Source organism: Scyliorhinus canicula, chromosome 13 (genome assembly GCF_902713615.1).
Source record: "Scyliorhinus canicula chromosome 13, sScyCan1.1, whole genome shotgun sequence".
Taxonomy (NCBI): domain Eukaryota; kingdom Metazoa; phylum Chordata; class Chondrichthyes; order Carcharhiniformes; family Scyliorhinidae; genus Scyliorhinus; species Scyliorhinus canicula.
In genome coordinates this window covers 2119289-2144446 of record NC_052158.1, presented here as the reverse complement: position 1 = coordinate 2144446, position 25158 = coordinate 2119289, and the positions used below count along the sequence as shown (strand labels likewise).

The 25158-nt window shown below is 45.3% G+C and overlaps 1 protein-coding gene and 1 non-coding gene across 2 annotated transcripts; both read left to right on the top strand.

Moving 5' to 3' along the window:
- The first annotated feature begins 6762 nt into the window (after window positions 1-6762).
- Window positions 6763-6870, top strand: LOC119976889. The gene has a single exon (XR_005463048.1). It is a non-coding gene; the product is annotated as a U6 spliceosomal RNA (small nuclear RNA).
- A 6758-nt stretch (window positions 6871-13628) lies between these two features.
- On the top strand, window positions 13629-14075 carry LOC119976419 (histone H1-like). Its single transcript, XM_038816945.1, has one exon. It carries the CDS (start codon window positions 13629-13631, stop codon window positions 14073-14075), a length of 447 nt encoding a protein of 148 aa, XP_038672873.1.
- Window positions 14076-25158: the final 11083 nt, after the last annotated feature.

The window sequence follows — 25158 nt, the reverse complement described above, 5'->3', positions numbered from 1 at the left end:
GCTTCAGTTTTCCTTACTCCCAAATAACCTCCTTTTCATTTTCATTTCATTTTCACTTGTACCTCACGTGCTACTCACAACATCTCCTTTCTATACCCTACCGGCAATATCACTTGATGAACGTCTGCCCACTTTTCATCCACCTACATATGTAAAGGTCTCCATTTTCTCATTAAGACATCATCTGGTATACACTCAGATTCCTCTTCCGTGTATGCTTTATGATAGATCCGTTTTATTTCTATATCTTTCTGTTGTAACTCCGCCCAGCTTTCCTGAACTAAAAATATTCGCCATCTGATCAAAAATTGTTTCTGATAATTGAACTTCAACTTTATCTTCACTCTGTGATTTCTCCTCTTGTCTTAACCTGTGACTTTGCGATCTTGTCACTACACAATCAGGGAAAATCCCAGGATATTCATCCTTCAACAATTCAGTTGTTTGATTTTCCACTGGCTTATCAACCACAGTAGGCGCCACTCCCACCTGTGATCAAGCTATATTATTACCCAAAATAAACTGTATTACTGGACAAAATAGTTTCTCGATTATTCCTACTACCACTTAACTACTCTTCACTCGACTTTCCAACCTCACCTTATATAATGGAACATTCCTCTTCTCACCCTGAATTCCACATATTATCATATTTTCTTCAATGTTCCTCCCAAACTAAATAACTCCTCATCTCTGACCATCAAAGATTGACTAGCTCCCGTATCTCTTAAAATTCTGACTTCTTTTCCTGGTACACATGAGTAAACTTTACCCACACAAGTAAATTCTTTAAAGAGACCTGGCACCTTCTTATCAATCACCTCTTAATCAGGTTGTACATTTTTTTGCACCTCCTACACTTCAATTAGCCTTTAGAACATAGAACATTACAGCGCAGTACGGGCCTTTCGGCCCTCGATGTTGTGCCAACCTGTGAAACCATCTGAAGCCTATCTGACTTACACTATTCCATTTTCATCCATGTGTCTATCCAGTGACCACTTAAATGCCCTTAAAGTTGGCGAGTCTACTACTGTTGCAGGCAGGGCGTTCCATACCCCTACTACTCTCTGAGTAAAGAAACTGCCTCTGACATCTGTCCTATATCTACCACCCCTCAATTTAAAGCTATGTCCCCTCGTGTTGGTCATCACCATCCGAGGAAAAAGATTCTCACTGTCCACCCTATCTAACCCTCTGACTATCTTATATGTCTCTATTAAGTCACCTCTCAGCCTTCTCCTCTCTAACGAAAACAACCTCAAGTCCCTGAGCCTTTCCTCGTAAGACCTTCCCTCCATACCAGGAAACATCCTAGTAAATCTCCTCTGAACCCTTTCCAAAGCTTCCACATCCTTCCTATAATGTGGTGACCAGAACTGCACGCAGTACTCCAGGAGCAGCCGCACCAGAGATATGTACAGCTGCAGCATGACCTTGTGGCTCCGAAACTCAATCCCCCTACTGATAAAGGCTAGCACACCATATGCCTTGTTAACAGCCCTATTAACCTGGGTGGCAACTTTCAGGGATTTATGTACCTGGATGCCAAGATCTCTCTGTTCATCTACACTACCAAGAATCTTGCCATTAGCCCAGTACTCTGCATTCCTGTTACTCCTTCCAAAGTGAACCACCTCACACTTTTCCGCATTAAACTCCATCTGCCACCTCTCAGCCCAGCTCTGCAGCTTATCTATGTCCCTCTGTATCCTATAACATCCTTCAACACTATCCACAACTCCACCGACCTTCGCGTCATCTGCAAATTTACTAACCTATCCTTCTACACCCTCTTCCAGGTCATTTATAAAAATGACAAACAGCAGTGGCCCCAAAACAGATCCTTGCGGTACACCACTAGTAACTGAACTCCAGGATGAACATTTGCCATCAACCACCACCCTCTGTCTTCTTTCAGCTAGCCAATTACTGATCCAAACCGCTAAATCACCTTCAATCCCATACTTCCTTATTTTCTGCAATAGCCTACCGTGGGGAACCTCATCAAACGCCTTGCTGAAATCCATATACACCACATCAACCACTTTACCCTCATCCACCTGTTTGGTCACCTTCTCAAAAAACTCAATAAGGTTTGTGAGGCATGACCTACCCTTCACAAAACCGTGTTGACTATCTCTAATCAACTTGTTCTTTTCAAGATGATTATAAACCCTATCTCTTATAACCTTTTCCAACATTTTACCCACAACCGAAGTGAGGCTCACAGGTCTATAATTACCAGGGTTGTCTCTACTCCCCTTCTTGAACAAGGGGACAACATTTGCTATCCTCCAGTCTTCCGGCACTATTCCTGTCGACAAAGACAACATAAAGATCAAGGACAAAGGCTCTGCAATCTCCTCCCTGGCTTCCCAGAGAATCCTAGGATAAATCCCATCTGGCCCAGGGGACTTATCTATTTTGACATTTTCCAAAATTGATAACACCTCCTCCTTTTGAACCTCAATTCCATCTAGCCTGGTCGACTGAACCTGAGTATTCTCCTCGACAACATTGTCTTTCTCCAGTGTAAACACTGATGAAAAATATCCATTTAACGCTTCCCCTATCTCCTCTGATTCCACACACAACTTTCCACTACTATCCTTGATTGGCCCTAATCTTACTCTAGTCATTCTTTTGTTCCTGATATACCTATAGAAAGCCTTAGGGTTTTCCTTGATCCTATCCGCCAACAACTTTTCGTGTCCTCTCCTCACTCTTCTTAACTCTCCCTTTAGGTCCTTCCTGGCTAACTTGTAACTCTCAAGTGCCCTAACTGAGCCTTCATGTCTCATCCTAACATAAGCCTTCTTCTTCCTCTTGACAAGTGCTTCAACTTCCTTAGTAAACCACGGTTCCCTTGCTCGACAACTTCCTCCCTGCCTGACAGGTACATACTTATCAAGGACACGCAGTAGCTGTTCCTTGAAAAAGCTCCACATTTCGATTGTACCCATCCCCTGCAGTTTCCTTCCCCATCCTATACATCCTAAATCTTGCCGAATAGCATCATAATTGCCTTTCCCCCAGCTATAATTCTTGCCTTGCGGTATATACCTATCCCTGCCCATTGCTAAAGTAAACATAACCGAGTTGTGATCATTATCACCAAAGTGTTCACCTACATCTAAATCTAACACCTGGCCAGGTTCATTACCCAGTACCAAATCCAATGTGGCCTCGCCCCTTGTTGACCGGTCTACATACTGTGTCAGAAAACCCTCCTGCACACACTGCACAAAAACTGACCCATCTATAGTACTCAAACTATAGTATTTCCAGTCAATATTTGGAAAGTTAAAGTCCCCCATAACAACTACCCTGTTACTCTCGCTCCTGTCGAGAATCATCTTTGCAATCCTTTCCTCTACACCTCTGGAACTATTCGGAGGTCTATAGACAACTCCCAACAGGGTGACCTCTCCTCTCCTGTTCCTAACCTCGGCCCATACTGCCTCAGTAGACGAGTCCTCAAACGTCCTTTCTACCGCCGTAATACTTTCCTTGATTAACAATGCCACCCCCCCCCCCCCTCTTTTACCATCTTCTCTGTTCTTACAGAAACATCTAAATCCTGGAACCTGCAACAACCATTCCTGTCCCTGCTCTACCCATGTCTCTGAAATCGCCACAACATCGAGATCCCAGGTACCAACCCATGCTGCAAGCTCACCCACCTTATTCCGGATGCTCCTGGCGTTGAAGTAGACACACTTCAAACCAGCGTCTTGCTTGCCGGTGCCCTCTTTCGAACTTTTAACCCTATCCCTGACCTCACTACTCTCAACATCCTGTACACTAGGACTACAATTTAGGTTCCCATCCCCCTGCTGAATTAGTTTAAACCCCCCCTCGAAGAGCACTAGCAAATCTCCCCCCCAGGATATTGGTACCCCTCTGGTTCAGGTGAAGACCATCCTGTTTGTAGAGGTCCCACCTACCCCAGAATGAGCCCCAATTATCCAGGAAACCAAAACCCTCCCTCCTGCACCATCCCTGTAGCCACGTGTTCAACTCCTCTCTCTCCTTATTTCTCACTTCGCTAGCACGTGGCACGGGTAACAACCCAGAGATAACAACTCTGTTTGTTCTAGCTCTCAGCTTCCACCCTAGCTCCCTGAATTTCTGTCTCACATCCCCATCCCTCTTCCTACCTATGTCGTTGGTACCTATGTGGACCACGACTTGGGGCTGCTCCCCCTCCCCCTTAAGGATCCCAAAAACACGATCAGAGACATCACGAACCCTGGCACCTGGGAGGCAACACACCAACCGTGAGCCTCTTTCGTTCCCACAGAACCTCCTGTCTGTTCCTCTAACTATGGAGTCCCCAATGACAAGTGCTCTGTTCCTCTTCTCCCTTCCCTTCTGAGCAACAGGGACAGACTCTGTGCCAGAGACCTGTGCCCCATTGCTTACCCCTGGTAAGTCGTCCCCCGCAACAGTATCCAAAACGGTATACTTGTTATAGAGGGGAACAACCACAGGGGATCCCTGCACTGCCTGCCGGTTCCCTCTCCCTCCCCTGACGGTAACCCATCTACCTTCTTCTTTTACCTGAGGTGTGACTACCTCCCTATAACTCCTCTCAATAACCACCTCTGCCTCCCGAGTGATCCGAAGTTCATCCAGCTCCAGCTCCAGGTCCCTAAAGCGGTTCTCGAGGAGCTGGAGTTGGGTGCACTTCCCGCAGATGTAGTCAGCAGGGACACTAGAGGTGACCCTTTCCTCCCACATTCTGGAGGAGGAACATTCAACTACCCTAGCCTCCATTCCCACTGAACTAACTTCCCAACTACTGAAAACTTTTTAAAAAACGTATTAGTTTAGCAATCTGACGGACAGAACTTTTTTTTTTGGTTAGAGGAGGAGGATGGGTGGGAGACACTACGTAAGTAGTGTTTCGGGTAAAGCTGTCACTCGAGAACAGCCCCTTCACAAACCACCTTCAACTTACGCTGACGGCTCTGCACGTATGCAAATCTCCCCGGAACAGCCAATCAGAAGCTCTGCTCTGTTGCCCCCTGCTGGATGCTTGCCTTCCGTCGAACTCCTCGGGTCACTTGTGCAGGTACACCTTCAACTTACGCTGACCGCTCTGCACGTATGCAAATCTCGCCAGAACAGCCAATTAGAAGCTCTGCTCTGCTGCCCCCTGCTGGATCTTACCACTTTAACAAACCCCATTGGCTTATCCTGTTTTACCAGCCTTTCCAGTGCTTTTCCTCAACCCTCAAAACTATGACTTTACATGGACTTATTTATTACAGTAAAAACATCTGAAAATTTTCATTTATCTTCCACCCTCCTGGATTTATTTTTAAATCTGAGGTACACTATCTTTATTCTCTCCCATTAGATCCCCTTCACCTTTACCATCTGAGTATTTCTCTTTCCCCCAGTTTTTATCCCTCACAGGCTGTAACTGATGTCAGAAACCAAACTTTCATTTATGAACTAATTCATAACCATCTGCCATTTTTGCTGCTAATCTCGCTGTTTTAACCCTCTGCTCTTCCACATGAGTTCTCACTACATCAGGAATCGAAATTCTCCAAAATTATAATTTCTTTAAGAGCTTCATACATTTGGTTTATTTTCAAAGCCCGTATCAACCTATCAAAATTACTCTGTTTGATCCTTTCAAACTCTATGTTTGTTTGAACAGGTTATTTCCTTAAATTTCTAAACCTTTGTTTGTAGGCTTCAGGCACGAGTTCATATGCACCTAAGATGGGTTTTTTGACCTCCTTGTACTTCCCAGAAACCTCCTCTGATAGTGATGCAAACACATCACTAGCTCTACCTACCAAATTTGGATCAGTAAAACCCACATGTCCTGTGGCCATTTCATTTGTTTAGGTACCTTCTCAAATGAAATGAAAAAGGCTTCTACATCCTTCTCATCAAACCTTGGCAATGCTTGGACATTTTTAAATAGATCCCCGCCAAGCCTTCAACAATGATGCTCTTTCTCACTGTCCTCAGCACCGTTCTCAGACTGTACGTTTCTCTTTACCTCTGCCAATTTTAACTGACTTTCACATTTCAAGTTCAGAGTCTTTCTCTTTTTCTTTTTCCTCTCTCTCTTTTTCTTTTCTCTCGCTTTTGTTCTGCTAGAGCTATTCGTTCTTTTCCTCTTTCCTCACTCTCCTTTTCTTTTTGTTCTGCTAGGGCTATTCTTTCTTTGTTCCTTTCTTTTCTCTCCTTTTCTTTTTCCCTGATCTGTTCCTCCCTTTCTCTTTCTGTTTCCCTTTCTTCGCTCTCCTTTTCTTTTTCCCTCATTTCGTATTCAAGCGGCTTTAATTCTTTTCACGTTCAAGCTGCTTCATCTGTAATCGAATTCTTGCCATTTCCAATGATGCTGACTGTGCGTTAGGCAATTTTAAATGCTCAGCTACCGCTGCAATTACCTCTTCTTTTCGTATTTTACCAGGCAATGTTAACTGCAATGTTTTTGCCAAGCTTTAAAACCTTTGTTTAGTCTCTGTTTGTAAGGTATTGCGTGTGAGCTTCTCCACCCCCCAGAAACTCCTGAGACCCCAAAAGAGCCGTTGTCCACAATACACTCCCTATTTAAACTTGAATACAACACCTGAAAAGCAATCACAAATATGCTCACTCCTCGCTGTCTTTAAGTGCACTAAGCCAACCCAATCATGAAATATGGACTTTAATCCCGAACGAGCCCCCACTGTGTTATGGGCTAGGTTTAGGAAACTCCAAAGTCTATCATGAAGTTCACCTGACCCGGTGCTTGCATCAGCTGCACATATACTAGAAATTGGAATGATACAGAGAAGATTAGCATGGCCCCTGCGTAAGAATGACACGCAAATTCATGAACCGTTCCATTTAAAAAAAATTCACTTGACCGACAACTTTTCTTGGTTTTGGTTATAATGAGCACAAGGGCCTGTCTTTCAGGTGTGATTCAACCGAGGTCTTAGGCGCTTTTAATTAAAAAAACAAGCTTTATAGTACGAATTTAGTTAATATTTGTATAAACACACATAGTAAGAATTTTATCAACTACAAACATAAAAACCCCACATGGCTACAGTAATCTATGTATAACCCTTAATGAATTCCCCCCCCCTAACTGTTCCAAATCAATAACAAAACCCAAGTAGCTAGAAACGCTTTTTCAAAAGCATGGCCCAGCACCCAATATTCTTACTGGTATAAGACTTGTTAGTGATACTCTGAACCCGTTTTCAAATGGCAGGTTTGAAATCCTTCCAGAAAGCACTTATCTATTTTAAGTTATCAAGCCGTCTGGAAACACCTTTTATAATGAGGATAGAGAAACACTTATTTTAACCTGTTTAGTTCAAACCAGTCCAAACTCAAAGCAAAAGTAAAACCCAGAGCCACAGCCCAGATCCACCCACACAATGATATTACTGAAGTCATGTGATAAGACAAAAACAATTCATAAAGGAACACTGCCACGACACTGGCCATGTGTTTATTGTATGTTAATCTCTGGTTATGTGTTTTCTTGTACGATATTCTCTGGTTATGTGTTTTATTGGACATTATTCTCTGGTTATATGTTTTGTACATTGATCTCTGGACATGTGTTTTACTGGACATTAATCTCTGGTCATGTGTTTTATTGGACATTAATCACTGGTCATGTGTTTATTGTACATTAATCTCTGGTCAGGTGTTTATTGTACATTGATCTCTGGTCATGTGTTTATCGTACATTAATCTGTGGTCATCTGTTTATGTACACATGACCATAGATTAATATTCAATAATCTCAGGTCATGTGTTTATTGTACTTTAATCTCTAGTCATGTGTTTTTTTACATTAATCTCTGGTCATGTGTTTTGTGTACATTAATCGCTGGTCATGCGTTTATTCTACATTCACCTCTGGTCATGTATTTTTTGTACATTAATCTCTGGTCATGTGTTTATTGTACATTAATCTCTGGCCATGTGTGTTTGTACAGTAATCTGTGGTTGTGTGTTTTTTGTACATTAATCGCTGGTCCTGTGCTGATTGTACATTGACCTCTGGTCATGTGTTTTTTGTACATTAATCTCTGGTTATGCGTCTATTCTACATTAAACTCTGGTCATGTGGTTTTTGTACATTAATCTCTGGTCATGTGTTTATTGTACATAAATCTCTGGCCATGTGTTTATTGTACATTAATCTCTGGTCATGTGTTCTGTGTACATTAATCTCTGGTCATGCGTTTATTCTACATTACTCTCTGGTAATGTATTTTTTGTATATTAAGGTCTGGTCATGTGTTTATTGTACATTTATCTCTGATCATGTGTTTATTGTACATTAATCTCTGGTCATGTGTTCTGTGTACATTAATCTCTGGTCATGCGTTTATTCTACATTAATCTCTGGCAATGTATTTTTTTATATTAAGGTCTGGTCATGTGTTTATTGTACATTCATCTCTGGTCATGTGTTTATTGTACATTAATCTCTGGTCATGCGTTTATTCTACATTAATCTCTGGTAATGTATTTTTTGTACATTAAGGTCTGGTCATGTGTTTATTGTACATTCATCTCTGGTCATGTGTTTATTATACATCGTTCTCTGGGCATGTGTTTATTATACATAGTTTTCTGGCATGTGTTTATTGTTCATCAATATCTGGTCATGTGTTTATTGTACATTAGGCTCCCATGTTATGGGCCAGGGTTTAGAAAACTCCAAAGTATTTCATGGAGTTCACCCGACCTATAGCTTTTTATTGATTTTGGTTACAATGAGCACAAGTGCCTGTCTTTCGGGTGTTATTCAACAGAGGTATTGGTTGTTTTTAATTTAAAAAACAAGCTTTATTCTACGAATTTAGTTAACATTTGTATAAACACACATAGTAAGAATTTTATCAACTACAAACATAAAGATCCCACATAGCTACAGTAATCTATGTGTAACCCTTAATGAATTCTCCCCCCCTAACTGTTCCAAATCAATAACAAAATCCAAGTAGCTAGAAACGCCTTTTCAAAAGCATGGCCCAGCACACAATATTCTTCCTGGTATAAGTCTTGTTAGTGATACTCTGAACCCGTTTTCAAATGGCAGGTTTGAAGTCCTTCCAGAAAGCACCTATCTATTTTAAGTTATCAAGCCGTCTGGAAACACCTTTTATAATGAGGATAGAGAAGACTTATTTTAACCTGTTTAGTTCAAACCAGTCCAAACTCAAAGCAAAAGTAAAAACCAGAGCCACAGCCCAGCTCCACCCACACAATGATATTACTGAAGTGATGTGACAAGACAAAAACAATTCATAAAGGAACACTGCCATGACACTGGTCATGTGTTTTATTGTATGTTAATATTTGGTTATGTGTTTTGTTGTACGTTATTTTCTGGTTATGTGTTTTATTGGACATTAATCTCTGGTCATGTGTTTTGTACATGGATCTCTGGCCATGTGTTTTATTGGACATTAATCTCTGGTCATGTGTTTTATTGGACATTAATCTCTGGTCATGTGTTTATTCTACATTGATCTCTGGGCATGTGTTTATTGTACATTAATCTCTGGTCATGTGTTTATTGTACATTCATCTCTGGTCATGTGTTTATTGTAAATTGATCTCTGGTCATGTGTTTATTCTACATTAAGCTCTGGTCATGTGTTTATTGTACATTAATCTCTGGTCATGTGTTAATTGCTCATTGATCTCTGGTCATGTGTTTATTGTACATTAATCTCTGGTCATGTGTTTATTCTACATTAATCTCTGGTCATGTGTTTTTGTATATTAATCTTTGGTCATGTGTTTATTGTACCTTAATCTCTGGTCAAGTGTTTTGTGTATATTAATCTCTCGTCATGCATTTATTCGGCATTAATCTCTGGTCATGCGTTTATGCTACATTAATCTCTGGTATTGTGTTTATTGTATATTAAGCTCTGGCCATGTGTTTATTGTACATTAACCTCTGGTCATGTGTTTTTTGTACCTTAACCTCTGGCCATGTGTTTTATTGTACATTAATCTCTGGTCCTGTGTTTTTTGTACACTAACCTGTGGTCATGTGTTTTGTGTACATTAATCTCTGGTCATGTGATTTGTGTGCATTAATCTCTGGTCATGCGTTTATTGTACATTAATCTCTGGTGTGTACATTAATCTCTGGTCATGTGTTTTGTAGAACATAGAACATAGAACATTACTGCGCAGTACGGGCCCTTCGGCCCTCGATGTTGCGCCGACCTGTGAAACCATCTGAAGCCTATCTGACCTACACTATTCCATTTTCATCCATATGTCTATCCAGTGGCCACTTAAATGCCCTTAAAGTTGGCGAGTCTACTACTGTTGCAGGCAGGGCGTTCCACACCCCTACTACTCTCTGAGTAAAGAAACTGCCTCTGACATCTGTCCTATATCTACCACCCCTCAATTTAAAGCTGTGACCCCTCGTGTTGGTCATCACCATCCGAGGAAAAAGACTCTCACTGTCCACCCTATCTAACCCTCTGACTATCTTATGTGTCTCTATTAAGTCACCTCTCAGCCTTCTCCTCTCTAACGAAAACAGCCTCAAGTCCTTCAGCCTTTCCTCATAAGATCTTCCCTCCATACCAGGCAACATTCTTGTAAATCTCCTCTGTATCCTTTCCAATGCTTCCACATCCTTCCTATAATGTGGTGACCAGAACTGCACGCAGTACTCCAGGAGCGGCCGCACCAGAGATATGTACAGCTGCAGCATGACCTTGTGGCTCCGAAACTCAATCCCCCTACTGATAAAGGCTAGCACACCATATGCCTTGTTAACAGCCCTATTAACCTGGGTGGCAACTTTCAGGGATTTATGTACCTGGATGCCAAGATCTCTCTGTTCATCTACACTACCAAGAATCTTGCCATTAGCCCAGTACTCTGCATTCCTGTTACTCCTTCCAAAGTGAACCACCTCACACTTTTCCACATTAAACTCCATCTGCCACCTCTCAGCCCAGCTCTGCAACTTATCTATGTCCCTCTGTAACCTATAACATCCTTCAGCACTGTAGAAGTCAGGTATTTTAAATACACTTATTATAGGTAAGAAGGCTGTTTAAAGCATAAATATTAAATCCCAGTTTTAAAATGAAAGAAACATACAACTTCCATCTACAAACTACCTTTTATTTGAAGTTCATTGGTTACAACTTGAATTTCATTTAAAAGGTAGTTTGTAGACAATTTGATTTTCTTCAAAGAATCACAGGAATTATCTTCTGAGACAATAGCCTAAACACAACTTTAAAAGTCAAAGGCTGAAGTCAAAGTATGAAAATGAAATAGGAATACAGAACTCTTTTCTAATTCTCTTCCTTTACTTTCTCTCTCTCTCTCTCTCTTTCTGTCTTGTTCTCTTTGTCTCTTTCCTGTCTCTTTCTCTTTCTTTCTGTCTTTCTGTCTTTCTGTCTCTTTCTATCTTTCTGTCTTTCTGTCTTAAGCAATCCGATCACACCCCAATATAATCCTAATTGGTTTAAGCTATATTCAAAACACATTTGATTTGATAACAAGCCGTCCATCCTCACAATGCAACGCCACTTCCAATTGTTGCTTATCTGCAACAATTAAGACGTTATGTCATCTCATCATAAACTGTTTTTTTGACACAGTCTAAAATGTTTCGGCTTGCATACGTTATGGAATGTGGTTCAGGCTGTTATCACAAGTGGCCAGAAATCAGAACAATGGAGCCTTTAATAATTCCACTTTACAGCCCATGGGATTTAGCCCATGCCCTTGAAAGAATGTGATGTTTTTATCAGTGGTTCTGTTTTTCCCAAACTCATGTCTGAGTTTGGAAGTTGTATGTTTCTTTCATTTTAAAACTGGGATTTAATATTTATGCTTTAAACAGCCTTCTTACCTATATTAAGTGTATTTAAAATACCTGACTTCTACAAGCACTATCCGCAACTCCACCGACCTTCGTGTCATCTGCAAATTCACTAACCCATCCTTCTACACCCTCTTCTAGGTCATTTATAAAAATGATTTATAAAAATGACATACAGCAGTGGCCCCAAAACAGATCCTTGCGGTACACCACTAGTAACTGAACTGCAGGATGAACATTTGCCATCAACCACCACCCTCTGTTTTCTTTCAGCTAGCCAATTACTGATCCAAACCGCTAAATCACCTTCAATCCCATACTTCCTTATTTTCTGCAATAGCCTACCGTGGGGAACCTTATCAAATGCCTTAGTGAAATCCATATGCACCATTGTGTACATGAATCTCTGGTCATGCGTTTATTCTACATTAATCTCTGGTCATGTGTTTATTGTACACTAATCTCTGGTCATGTGTTTTGTGTACATGAATCTCTGGTCATGTGTTTATTCTACATTAATCTCTGGTCATGTGTTTATTGTACACTAATCTCTGGTCATGTGTTTATTGTACATTGATCTCTGGTCACGTGTTTATTGTACATTAATCTCTGGTCATGTGTTATTTGTATATTAATCTCTGGTCATGTGTTTATTGTACATTAATCTCTGGTCATGTGTTTTATTGTACATTAATCTCTGGTCATGTGTTTTGTGTACATTAATCTCTGGCCATGTGACTTGTATGCGTTAATCTCTGGTCATGTGTTTATTATACATCGTTCTCTGGGCATGTGCTTATTATACATAATTCTCTGGCAGGTGTTTATTGTTCATCAATATCTGGTCATGTGTTTATTGTACATTAATCTCTGGTCATGTGTTTATTGTATATTAATCTCTGGTCATGTGTTTATTGTACATTAATCTCTGGTCATGCGTTTATTGTACATTAATCTACGGTCATGCATTTATTGTACATTAATCTCTGGTCATGTGTTTTATTGTACATTAATCTCTGGTCATGTGTTTATTGTACATTGATCTCTGGCCATGTGTTTATTGACATTAATCTCTGGTCATGTGTTTATTGTAATTAAACTCTGGTCATGTGTTTATTGTTCATTAATCTCTGGTCATGTGTTTATTTTACATTAATCTCTGGTCATGTGTTTATTGTACAGTAATCTCTGGTCATGTGTTTATTGTACATTAATCTCTGGTCATGTGTTTATTGTACATTGATCTCTGGCCATGTGTTTATTGACATTAATCTCTGGTCATGTGTTTATTGTAATTAAACTCTGGTCATGTGTTTATTGTTCATTAATCTCTGGCCATGTGTTTATTGTAATTATACTCTGGTCATGTGTTTATTGTACATTAATCTCTGGTCATGTATTTATTGTACATTAATCTCTGGTCATGTGTTTATTGTAATTATACTCTGGTCATGTGTTTATTGTACATTAATCTCTGGTCATGTGTTTATTGTACAGTAATCACTGGTCATGTGTTTATTGTACAGTAATCTCTGGTCATGTGTTTATTGTACATTAATCTCTGGTCATGTGTTTATTGTACAGTAATCACTGGTCATGTGTTTATTGTACATTGAGTCTCCCGGCCCCAGCCAGGTTGTCTCCACCGCGTCCGTCCGCAGGGTTGAAATAGCGGGAGCGGGGCCCGGGATGCGGGCAGCCTGGTCTGAGCCGCCGGAGCAGCAGCAGCAGCAGCAGCCGGAGGAGCCGAGCCAGGATGCCGAGGATGCCCAGGAGGCAGCAGCAGCAGCAGCAGCAGCCTCCCCAGCGGCGGCCCCGCAAGCCGCAGCAGGCCGAGGTGCGGGTCTCGCAGCTGATCCTGCAGGCCCTGTCGGCGCGCCGGCAGCGGGGCGGCCTGTCGCTGGCCTCCCTCCGCAAGGCGCTGCTGGCCAGCGGCTACGACGCCGAGCGCAACAGGCGGCGGGTACAGCTGGCCATCAAGAGCCTGGTGAGCGAGGGCTCGCTGGTGCAGGCCAAGGCCACCGGCTCCCTGCAGCTCAAGCGGCAGCCGGCGGGGGAGGAGGAGGAGGGGGAGGAAGGGGAGACCCAGCCCCGTCCGCCGCAGCCCCCTGCCCCGCCGCCACCCCGGGAGGAGGTGGAGCAGGCCAGCAAACCCAGGAGGAGAGGCCCGGCCGCCAGGAAGGCCAAGCCGCCCCGGAAAACCAGGAGGTGAACCCAGAGAGACGAGAAACATCCATGAACACAAAAGGCTCTTTTGAGAGCCACCAATTAGCCAAAAGGTGGCTGAGCCCAACTGTGCCCCCAGTAAAAGAGGGGAGGCGGCATGTTCCTCTGCAATAACCTCAGTGCAATTTCAACAGACCCCTGGGCTGAGTGTGTCAACTGAAAATCACATCCAAGAGTTCAACCAGTTTCTTACACAGGGTGCCCCACACTTTAGATGATTTGCGCAACTTTCAACACATACTTAACATCCACGTTCAGTGGACAGCCCCAGGGCTAAAGATGTGTTGAAAAGTATATCAGTGCAATGGAATTCAACTTATCGCCATACATCTGTCCCAACTGAAATGATTTGTACAATGTCAACATCCTTCATATTTACGATCTGTTCTGTAAATATACTATATAGTCCGAAGATGCACAGGTTAGGTGGATTGGCCGTGTTAAATTGTCCCTTAACGTCCAGGGATGTGCAGGTTAGGTGGATTGGCCATGTTAAATTGTCCCTTAGTGTCCAAAGATGTACAGATTAGATGGATTGACCATGTTAAATTGTCCCTTAGTATCTAAAGATGTACAGGTTGGTGAACTGCCCATGTTAAATTGTCCCTTAGTGTCCAAAGATGTACAGGTTAGGTGGAATGACCATGTTAAATTGTCTCTTAGTGTCCAGGGATGTACAGGTTAGGTGGAATGACCATGTTAAATTGTCCCTTAGTGTGCAGGGATGTACAGGTTAGGTGGATTGACCATGTTAAATTGTCCCTCAGTGTCCAAAGATATACAGGTTAGGTGGATTGACCGTGTTGAAGTGTCCCTTAGTGTCCAGGGATGTACAGGTTAGGCAGATTGGCCGTGATAAATTGTCCCTTAGTGTCCAAAGATGTACAGGTTGGTGGATTGACCATGTTAAATTGTCCCTTAGTATCCAAAGATGTCCAGGTAGGTGGAATGACCATGTTAAATTGTCCCTTAGTATCCAAAGGTTAGGTGGGGTTACAGGGATAGGGTGGGGGGAGTGGGCGTAGGCAGGGTGCTCATTCAGGAGGACGGCTCAAACTCGACGGGCCGAATGGCCTCCTTCTGCACTGTAAGGAGTGTATGGACTTCACGTTCAGTACCGTCCCAAGGCACAACTTGTCATATTGAACATGATATCAAAGTGTAATAGAATGAACGTCTCCCCACACGTCGGGCGCCACGCTGAGAATATTTGTACCATTTCAACATTCTTCACGTTTGGAATATATCGTCTTCGGTTGGGAGGCGCTTGCATAAGTTCCGAAAGCTAGTGATTGGAAACAAACCTGTTGGGACTTCAACCTGGTGTTGTCAAGACTTTACTGACCCCACGCCAGTCCACCATTTCATCACTCCTGCATCAAAGCTAACTTTAATTAACAATTAATTGTATCATTTTCCACAGTGACCACAAAAGTTATTTCACATGGGGTCTGTTTAAACACGTCAGCCCCTCGGTCGATGAGTGTTTGTGTGACTTGTGTCTGATCACAGTTAGATCAGTCTTACAACACCAGGTTAAAGTCCAACAGGTTTGTTTCAAACACTAGTAGCTTTCGGAGCGCAGACCCTTCCTCAGGTGGATCCTTCTGTGTCTGATCTCCCTCTGTTGCAATTTCGGCGAAGGTCTTCGGAGTTTAAGCTCCACGGAAATTCAATAAATAAGCCACCCTCCAGCCAGGAGGAAGCTGTACCTGAAATCCCCGGCATGAAACACTCACAACACACATAAAACATTGACACCGAAACAAAACGCAGAATACTACAGGGTGCTAGAAACACCACAGGACACACACACAATTTTTAATAAGATAAAAAAAACAATTGGGGAAAATACTCCGCCACCTGGTTGGAGAAACAAGAATCGAGAAACCTCTTCGGCAGGACCAGCCAACCTTCCCCCTCAGAACCGAGACGCAATCCATTCCAGCTTTCAAGCAAAGGCATTTCGGTTTCCATGCCGGACGCTGCCCTTGCGGCAAATGAATCCCGAGTGAGGTGACTTTATGTGGAGCACAATTCAAGTATTGGGTATTGAATTAAATATCATTATCGATCATTGAGGAAAGTCAGCAAGCAAATCCCAGACCAAATAATTTTGCAGTTATTGAATTAACTAATTATAGAGGGAAGTCAGCAAGTAAATCCCAGACCAAATAATTTGTGGTTATTGAATTAAATGACATTAATGATCGATTATTGAGGGAAGTCAGCAAGTGAATCCCAGGTCAAATAGTTGTGGTTATTGAATTAAATGATTGAGGGAAGTCAGCAAGTAAACCCCAGGTCAAATAAAGTGGCGGTTATTGATCTAAATTATTAAAGGAAGTCAGCCAGACCAAATAATTTTGTGGTTGAGTTGGAGTTCAGGGAAATCAGCCAAGTTAAATATGTAATTTACTGACTATTGAAGATATGGAGAAAGTGTCAGCAAATTGAAGTAAACTCACCTTAGATAATCTAAGGGCCCCAAAGGTGTGAAGCATGTGGTTTATTTGGGGGGTAAGTGAAAGTTTATTTCTGGCAGCTGGGAGTTCCATTTGTATAAAGGTGACCAGCTCAGTTCCTTTAAAGTTTGGTGGCTCTGAAAAGAGCCTTTTGTATAAACATTAATTATTGGGGATCTCCTGTCACCTCCCTACCCAGCCGTGCCCCGAACGGTGGCCCTCCTCTGCCGCTTGGACCTGGAGCCGGGCGGCCTACCCCGGTGGCTGTGGGCCGGGTTCCGGGCGCTCCGCACCGGCTTGTACTTGCGGTAGAGGCGCGGCGAGATGGCCGCCCGCCCGCGGGAGTAAGGAACGGCCGAGCCTCCCCGGCCCCGCAGGCGGACGCCCCGGAGGGGCGAGCGGGCCGGCGGCCGTCCTTTCCGGCGGGAGGGGGGTAGGCGGCGGCGGACACCGGCCGGGCGGCGGGCTAGCCGGCGGCCGGCCCGGCGGGATTTGGCGGCGGCGGCCCTGCGGCGGGCAGCCGCCCTCCGGCGGAGGCGTGCGGCCGGGGAGAGGGGCGGCGGGGATTTCCTGCGGGCCGCCCGCTTCCTCTTGGCCGGCTCGCCTCTCCGCTCCCTCCTGGGCCCGGCCTCCGCTCCCCCGATCGTCCGGTTGAAGCGGAAAGAGCCCGAGGCGCCCACCCCTGAGGTCTGCACCAGGGAGCCGTTGCGCACCAGCTGCTTGACGGTGCGGTTGACCCGGGTGTTGTTGCGGTTCACGTCGTAGCCTTTGGCCGAAAGCGCCTTCTTGAGGGCGGTCAGCGAGATGCCCCGCCGCTCCTTGGTGGCGGCCGCCACGTGGAGGATCTGCTCGGTCACCGTGGGGCCCTTCTTGCGGCCCGACTGCGGCCTTGCCTTGGGAAGGGGGAATGCCGCCGCCTCCTGCGGCTTGCTTTGCTGCTGCTTCTTCCTGGTGGGCGGAGCGTCTCCTGCCCGCGGCGGGGTGCCTCCCCCGCCGGCACCACCACCCCCACCCCCGCCCGGAACCCCCACTTCGTCCGGCTTCTGGCCCTCCTCAGCCATCCTCCCCCGGCCGCGGTTACTGTGGGGTTGGTTTTTGGGATCCACGTTGAAGCTCCGCCGCCGAGAACAGCGGCCAAGATACCGCGGGGCCGGCGGCCGCCCGGCCTTTTTATCCGCCCAGAGCGGACGCACGAGGGGGGAGTTCCCGCCTTTTTCACCAGCAGCCCCGCCCCCCCTGCTCCCAGTCCCGCCTCCTTTTCCTTGGCCCGCCCCATCCTCACAGCCCCGCCTCGTCCTCAGAGCGCCTCCCTTTCCCCCGCCCCCTCTTCCCAGCCCCGCCTCTTCCTCACAGCCCCGCCCCCTCCTCCTTACCCCGCCCCTCCTCCTTACCCCGCCCCCTCTTCCCAGCCCCGCCTCTTCCTCACAGCCCCGCCCCCTCCTCCATGCCCCGCCCCCTCCTCCCAGCTCAGCCTCTTCCTCAGAGCACCTCCCCTTCCTCAGAGCACCTCCCCTTCCCCCGCCCCTCCTCCTTGCCCCGCCCCCTCCTCACAGCCCCACCCCTCCTCACAACCCTGCCCCCTCCTCACTGCCCCACCCCCGCTCACAACCCCTCCCCCTCCTCCTAGCCCCGCCCCTCACAGCCCCACCCCCTCCTCACTGCCGCTCCCCCTCCTCACAACCCCACCCCCTCCTCACTGCCCCACCCACTCCTCACTGCCCCACCCCCTCCTCACTGACCCGCCCCTTCCTCACTGCCCCACACCCTCCTCACAAACCTGCCCCCTCCTCACTGCCCCTCCCCCTCCTCACAGCCCCGTCCCCTCCTCCCAGCCCAGCCTCTTCCTCAGAGCACCTCCCCTTGCCCCACCCCCTGCTCACAACCCCGCCCCCTCCTCACTGCCCCACCCCTTCCTCACTGCCCCACCGCCTCCTCACTGCCCCGCCCCCTCCTCACAACCCTGCCCCCTCCTCCCAGCCCTGCCCCTCCTCACAGCCCCACCCCCTCCTCACTGCCCCGCCCCCTCCTCACAAACCTGCCCCCTCCTCACAGCCCCGTCCCCTCCTCCCAGCCCCGCCTCTTCCTCACAGCCCCACCCCCTCCTCCCAGCCCCACCTCTTCCTCACAGCCCCGCCCCCTCCTCCCAGCCCCGCCTCTTCCTCCCAGCCCCACCCCTCCTCACAGCCCCGTCCCCTCCTCAGAACCCCGCCCCTTCCTCAGTGCCCCACCCCTCCTCACAGCCCCGTCCCCTCCTCAGAACCCCGCCCCTTCCTCAGTGCCCCGCCCCTCCTCACAGCCCCGTCCCTGCTCACAGCCCCGCCCCCTCCTCACAGCCCCGCCTCTTCCTCACAGCCCCGCCCCCTACTCAGCCCCGCTCCTCCTCACAGCCCCGCCCCATCTCACATCCCCACCCCTTCTCACATCCCCGCCCCCTCCTCCCAGCCCCGCCTCTTCCTTAGAGCCCCGCCCCTTCCTTCCTCACCTTCTCCTCCCAGCCCCGCCTCCATCTCCCAAACCCGCTTCATATTCCCAAAAACCTTCCCTCCCTTTCCTCCACTTTTTTCGATTGACGAGAATGTGTTCCCAAGACCCGGAACTCCGGGTTGAGGGAGATTGGGACTGCTTTCCTTGGAGAGGGAACGGGGTATTCAAACTCACCAGCACAGAGCAGGCAGAGAGAAAATGTCGCTGCTGGAGAAATGTTCGAGAAGTCTTACAACACCAGGTTAAAGTCCAGCAGATTTACTTGGAATCACAAGCTTTCGGAGCTCAGCTCCTTCATCAGAGGAGTCGGTATTATTGAATTCACGAATTTGAAACGTGGGAGCTCTTTGAATTTTCCTGTTGACCTTTTGAGAGAGGCCAGCTTGAAGTTGAGTTTAGTCCCGAGGACTGATGCATCACCTTTCCAATTCTGAGTCTAAACTTAATTCATCCAACATTCAGGCAATAGGCCAGTGTGTGGTGTCCACCCCTGTAGAAGCCAGGTATTTCAAATACACTTAATATAGGTAAAAAGCTGGCTAAAGCATAAATATTAATTCCCAGTTTTAAAATGAAAGAAACAAACAATTTCCAAACTCAGTCATGAGTTTGCAAAACACAGAAATCTGATAAAAAAATTACATTTTTTCCAAGGACAAGGGTTGAATCCATGGCAACGAGGAATAAGAATGAACGAATTGCATGATTCTCACGCCATTTGAGATTAGAGTAAATCACATCCCACGATTATAATAGCTGAAACATTTTAGACTGTGTTGCCTTGTTTTTAATAAATGGACAGTTAAAACATCAAATCAAATATAATATATATATTTGGAATCAAATATAATATATATATTTGATTCCAACATTAAAAGACAGTTTGAATTATATTTTCGGAATTATGCCTCGCATAGTATGATGAGATAACATAAGGTCTCCATTGTTGCAGACAAGCAACAATTGGAAGTAATGTTACATCGTGAAGATGGACGGCTTGTTATCAAATCAAATGTGTTTGAGTCTAAATCAAACCAATTAGGATTATATTGGGGTGTGATCGGATCGCTTAAGACAGATATGAAATAGTATATCCATGGATGATTTGGCCACGATTTTAGACAGAAAGAATGAAAGACAGGAGAGAAAAGAAAGAAAGGAGAGGCAGACAGAAAGAAAGAAAGACAGGAGAGAAAGGAAAGAAAGGAGAGGCAGAAAGGAAGAAGAAAGAAGGAGAGGAAGCCAGAAAGCCAGAGCGAGAGACAGAGAGAGCCATAAAGTAAAGGAAGAGAATTAGAAACGAGTTCTGTGTTCATATTTCATTTTCATACTTTGACTTCAGACTTTGACTTTTAAAGTTGTGTTCAGGCTACTGTCTCAGAAGATAATTCCTGTGATTCTTTGAAGAAAATCAAATTGTCTACAATCTACCTTTTAAATGATTTTCAAGTTGTAACCAATGAACTCCAAATAAAACAATTCTTATTAGCACCTGACAAGTTTGAAAACTTGATTTTCTACTGAGTTTCAGCAATGCTCAAGAACAACCGGTAACCCTGAATTGAATTGAATAAAAATTTATAAAATCGCAAGATCCTTCAACCCCCTACCCCCTCCCATCACTCACCCGAAAGAACTAAACAAAAGCTAGTGGGGCATTCCAATTAAGTTCATTTCACAAATATTTTGCAAATCAAACGGATGGACTTTCCAGTTGAAGTGTATTTATCAGTTGGTTTTGTAAATGTGTGTGGCGTTTCACTTGTCTTGCCGACAAATTGATTGTGCCACTTGAAGAAAAAAAATAAGACTAGTAAAACAACTTTTCCGGGAATAAGCAGAGCTTGCCGGGGAAATGCTAATCGCAATTTTCCCTCCATCACAGGGAGATGATGGCAAGAAAACATTACATTAAATCTACATTGGGCTGGGAAATGCTTTGTTTTGTTAAATATTTGAGAAATAAGCTTCATGGGAAAATCGAGTGTCTTGTAAAACATTCGAGAAGTAAACTTCGTTGAAAAGTCTTCATTGACATGTCTGTCTTGTTTCTTTTTGTAAAATATTTGTGAAACAGACTTCATTGAGAGATTTGTCCCTTTTCTCAATCGGGGAAGGGGCGGGAAAGCCGGCCTCAATCAGCTTGCGCGCGCACACAGGTGCCGTGTTCGCATTGGTCCGCTGCCGGCAGCACGTCACCCAATCAGAAAGCGGTTTCCCGGTCGCTCCGCCCCCTACCCCCTGGTCACTATATAAGGAACAAACGTTGCGCTTTTCGTTCACACTCCGACTGGCTGTCGGAGCGTCGGATGGAAGGTGGCGTACGCGTGTCAATTTATTAAAAATTCTGATATAGTAGCATAACCCGGCAACATGTGTTTCATGACGTTTAAGATATCAAATAAAGTAATAAAAATCTTTATTAGCCTTACATTAACACTGCAATGAAGTTGGCGTTTGCAATACCAAGTTAACACTGCAATGAAGTTACTGTAAAAAGCCTCTAGTCGCCAAATCCCGGCACGTGAATGTCCAATTCACCTAACAGCACGTCTTTCTGGATTTGTGGGTGGAAACCGGAGCACCCGGAGGAAACCCACGCAGACACTGCGGAGAACATGCAGACTCCACACAGACAGTGACCCAAGCGGGGAATCAAACCTGGGTTTCTTGGACTGAAGCAGCAGTGTTTCTTTTATAAATTTGATAATAATGATCGCTTATTGTCACAAGTAAGCTTCAGTGAAGTTACTGTGAAAAGCCCCCAGTCGCCACATTCCGGCACCTGTTCGGGGAGGCCGGTACGGGAATTGAACCCGTGCTGCTGGCCTTGCTCTGCATCACAAGTCAGCTGTGCTAAACCATTTAGAATACCCAATTTATTTTTCCCAATTAAGGGGCAATTTAGTGTGGCAAATCCACCTAGTCTGCACATCTTTTGATTGGGCGGGGGGGGGGGGGGGGGTAAACCCATGCAGACATGGAGAGAATGTGCCAACTCCATATGGGCAGTGACCCAGAGCTGGGACCGAACCTGGGACCTCGGTGCCATGAGGCAGCAGTGCTAACCACTGCGCCACCGTGCTGCCCACATTGCTTTCATCTATAAATTCACAAGTTATGCCTGCCTCCTGCAACAAATTTAAATAGATATGCTGAAATGTTAATCATTGTGGAAACCTTTTAATTGTTTTAGCAACATAGAAAATAGGATCTGCGCGCCTGTTCCGCCATTCAATGTCATCATCCAACTCAATTTGAATACAGGGGACGCATGCTAAGGTGCAGGGCAAGTCCAGAAGGCCCTCTGCACTGTTGGGAGTCCATGGGATACACAATGAGACGGCTGACAAAACATCAAAGCAGAACCGGTAGAGGTAATGAATAGGGTGAAAACTGATCAATGGAGCGGGAGAGAGTTAACATCTTGGCACAGTATGTCAGTGGTAGTCAATCTAGGCGAGTGAATGGGCCATATTCAGGTGGTCCTCCTTCATCCCAGTGGACCCACCACAAGATTGAAAAGGAGCTTGTTCATCAGTCATGGCCCCATGAAAAAGATTGAATACATTAATACATGACGATCATTTCTCAGCGGGTTAAATATTCATCTTAACCACAAATGGTAAAAACAAAATAAATACTTACGTTTTGATTGGATGAAATGAAATGAATATTGCTTATTGTCACGAGTAGGCTTCAATGAAGTTACTGTGAAAACCTTAGTTGCCACTTTCCAGTGCCTCTTGGGGAGGCTGGTACAGGATGCAAAGGGAGGGCAATGTTGGGTACAATCGGCATGCACCTTACTTCACTTGACCTTGCTTCATGTGTGATCGCTGCATATATTGAAGAAAGAGACAGATCATTTTTTTACATTTCAATGGCATCAAGGGATATGGGGCGAAAGCGGGAATGAGGCGTTGAGATAGTGGATTACAGGCAATTATATTGTATGGTGGAGCGGGCTCGAAGGGCCAAAGTGCCTCCTCCTATTTTATACATTTGTGGATTGGATTGCGGGAAATGTGTCACCTTTTTCCAATGAATAAACATCAAGCATAAACAGTGAATGGTCAAGTTGTTAATACCAAGAAATGGGGGCGGTTAGGTGAATTGGACATTCTGAATTCTCCCTCTGTGTACCCGTGCAGGCACCGGAATGTGGCGATGAGGGGCTTTTCACAGTAACTTCATTGCAGTGTTAATGTTAGCCTACTTGTGACAATAATGATTTATCATAGAATTTACAATGCAGAAAGAGGCCATTCGACCCATCGAGTCTGCACCGGCTCTTGGAAAGAGCACCCTACCCAAGGTCAACACCTCCGCCCTATCCCCATAACCCAGTAACCCTACCCAACACATTTTGGACACTAAGGGCAATTTATCATGGCCGATCCACCTAACCTGCACATCTTTGGACTGTGGGAGGAAACCGGAGCACCCGGAGGAAACCCACGCACACACGGGGAGGATGTGCAGACTCCGCACAGACAGTGACCCAAGCCGGAATCGAACCTGGGACCTTGGAGCTGTGAAGCAATTGTGCTAACCACTATGCTACCGTGCTGCCCACAAGACATCCCTCACCCTGCTTCACCCCAAATAATCAGCAACTCCTATTTCTTTCTAAGTCATGTACTTACCTACTTTGTCACATAGATATAAAAATATATCATTTTTTCACCTCAACGAGCTCATGAGTCCGCTTGTGGCCCTAGTCCAGGGAAAGCGCAAGGCTGAAGCCATCAACTGGGATTGAAGAAGTGGAGGAGTCAGATCCCCAATAAAAATCTTGCTGATTAGTGGCAACAGCAAAGGTTCAGCTACAGCGGGTGTGAGGATGGTGTTTTTAGGAAATGCTGGAGAGAAAATGCATCTTTTCACGAGAGGCTATCGATTGCGGAACCAAATTTAAGAAATTGACCGAAAAGATTTGGAAGTGGACAAAATCGAGGCAGAGGTCTCCGGTCAGTGCCCACCACCCAGAGAGGGCCTCACGCAGTAAAGTTCCTTCATCCAAGCTCAATACCTGGCAGATATAACATACAGTGCAGAAGGAGTCCATTCGGCCCATCGGATCTGCACCGACCCACTTAAGCCCACAGCTCCACTCTATCCCCATAACCCAGTAACCCTACCCAACACCATTTGGACACTAAGGGCACTTTATCATGACCAATCCACCTAACCTGCACATCTTTGGACTGTGGGAGGAAACCGGAGCACCCGGAGGAAACCCACGCACACACGGGGAGGATGTGCAGACTCCGCACAGACAGTGACCCAAGCCGGGAATCAAACTGGGAATTGGCCCTGTGAAGCCACAGTGCTAACCACCGTGCTGCCCAGTATTTCAGTCGGGGAGGGATTTCATCCTCCCCCGAGACTCTACTCATCCAAAACTGCCTCTATCAAATCTCCCCTCAATCTCCTTCACACCATGGGGAGCAACAGCATCTGAAACTTGTACCTAAAAACCTGGTTGTTTGTGCATTGCGATCAACAGACAGGACAATGCCGAGAGAGGCAGCCCGAAATCCTCTTCACACCCTTTCTTCCACCCCAGGGACCCAGCCACCCTCCATATCCTTTACTATTTCACTTCACCAAACAATTTCTCCTTCGTTAGGCAAAAAAAAAGCGTCCACTAATTTTAACCCATTCCGATTTGCCTGAGGCGCCATTGTCATGGTAAACTTAACCTTACGATCCTCAGCTTTGGTACAATGTTTTTAAAAAATGAAACGAGTAAATTTGCATTTTTGTGATTTAACATTGGTAATAAATAACTCCAGATGATAAATTGCCTATTTTAGATTATGACCTCTTATGTTACTGTCCATCTCGAAGATATTAATCCTGCGAAAACATTCCGCTATCTTACCTTTTGCAACCTCTTCAGCCCCTATTGGCACCATTAACACCTCCTTTGACTTACACCCATGATACCTTTGTCAATCTCTCCTCAGCCCAGGCCTATCCCTGACTTCCTGTTTGGCTCCACCCACCCATCCAACAATATAATTCACCACATTTCTATCCCTTTTCAGTTCTGGAAAAGGGCCGTGTGCACTCGAAACATTAACTCTGTTTCTCTCTCCACAGCTGCTGCCA

What these genes read in the sequence shown, in the direction of transcription:
- LOC119976419 (XM_038816945.1), top strand. Translation starts at nt 13,629, where the DNA reads ATGCCCAGGAGGCAGCAGCAGCAGCAGCAGCAGCCTCCCCAGCGGCGG.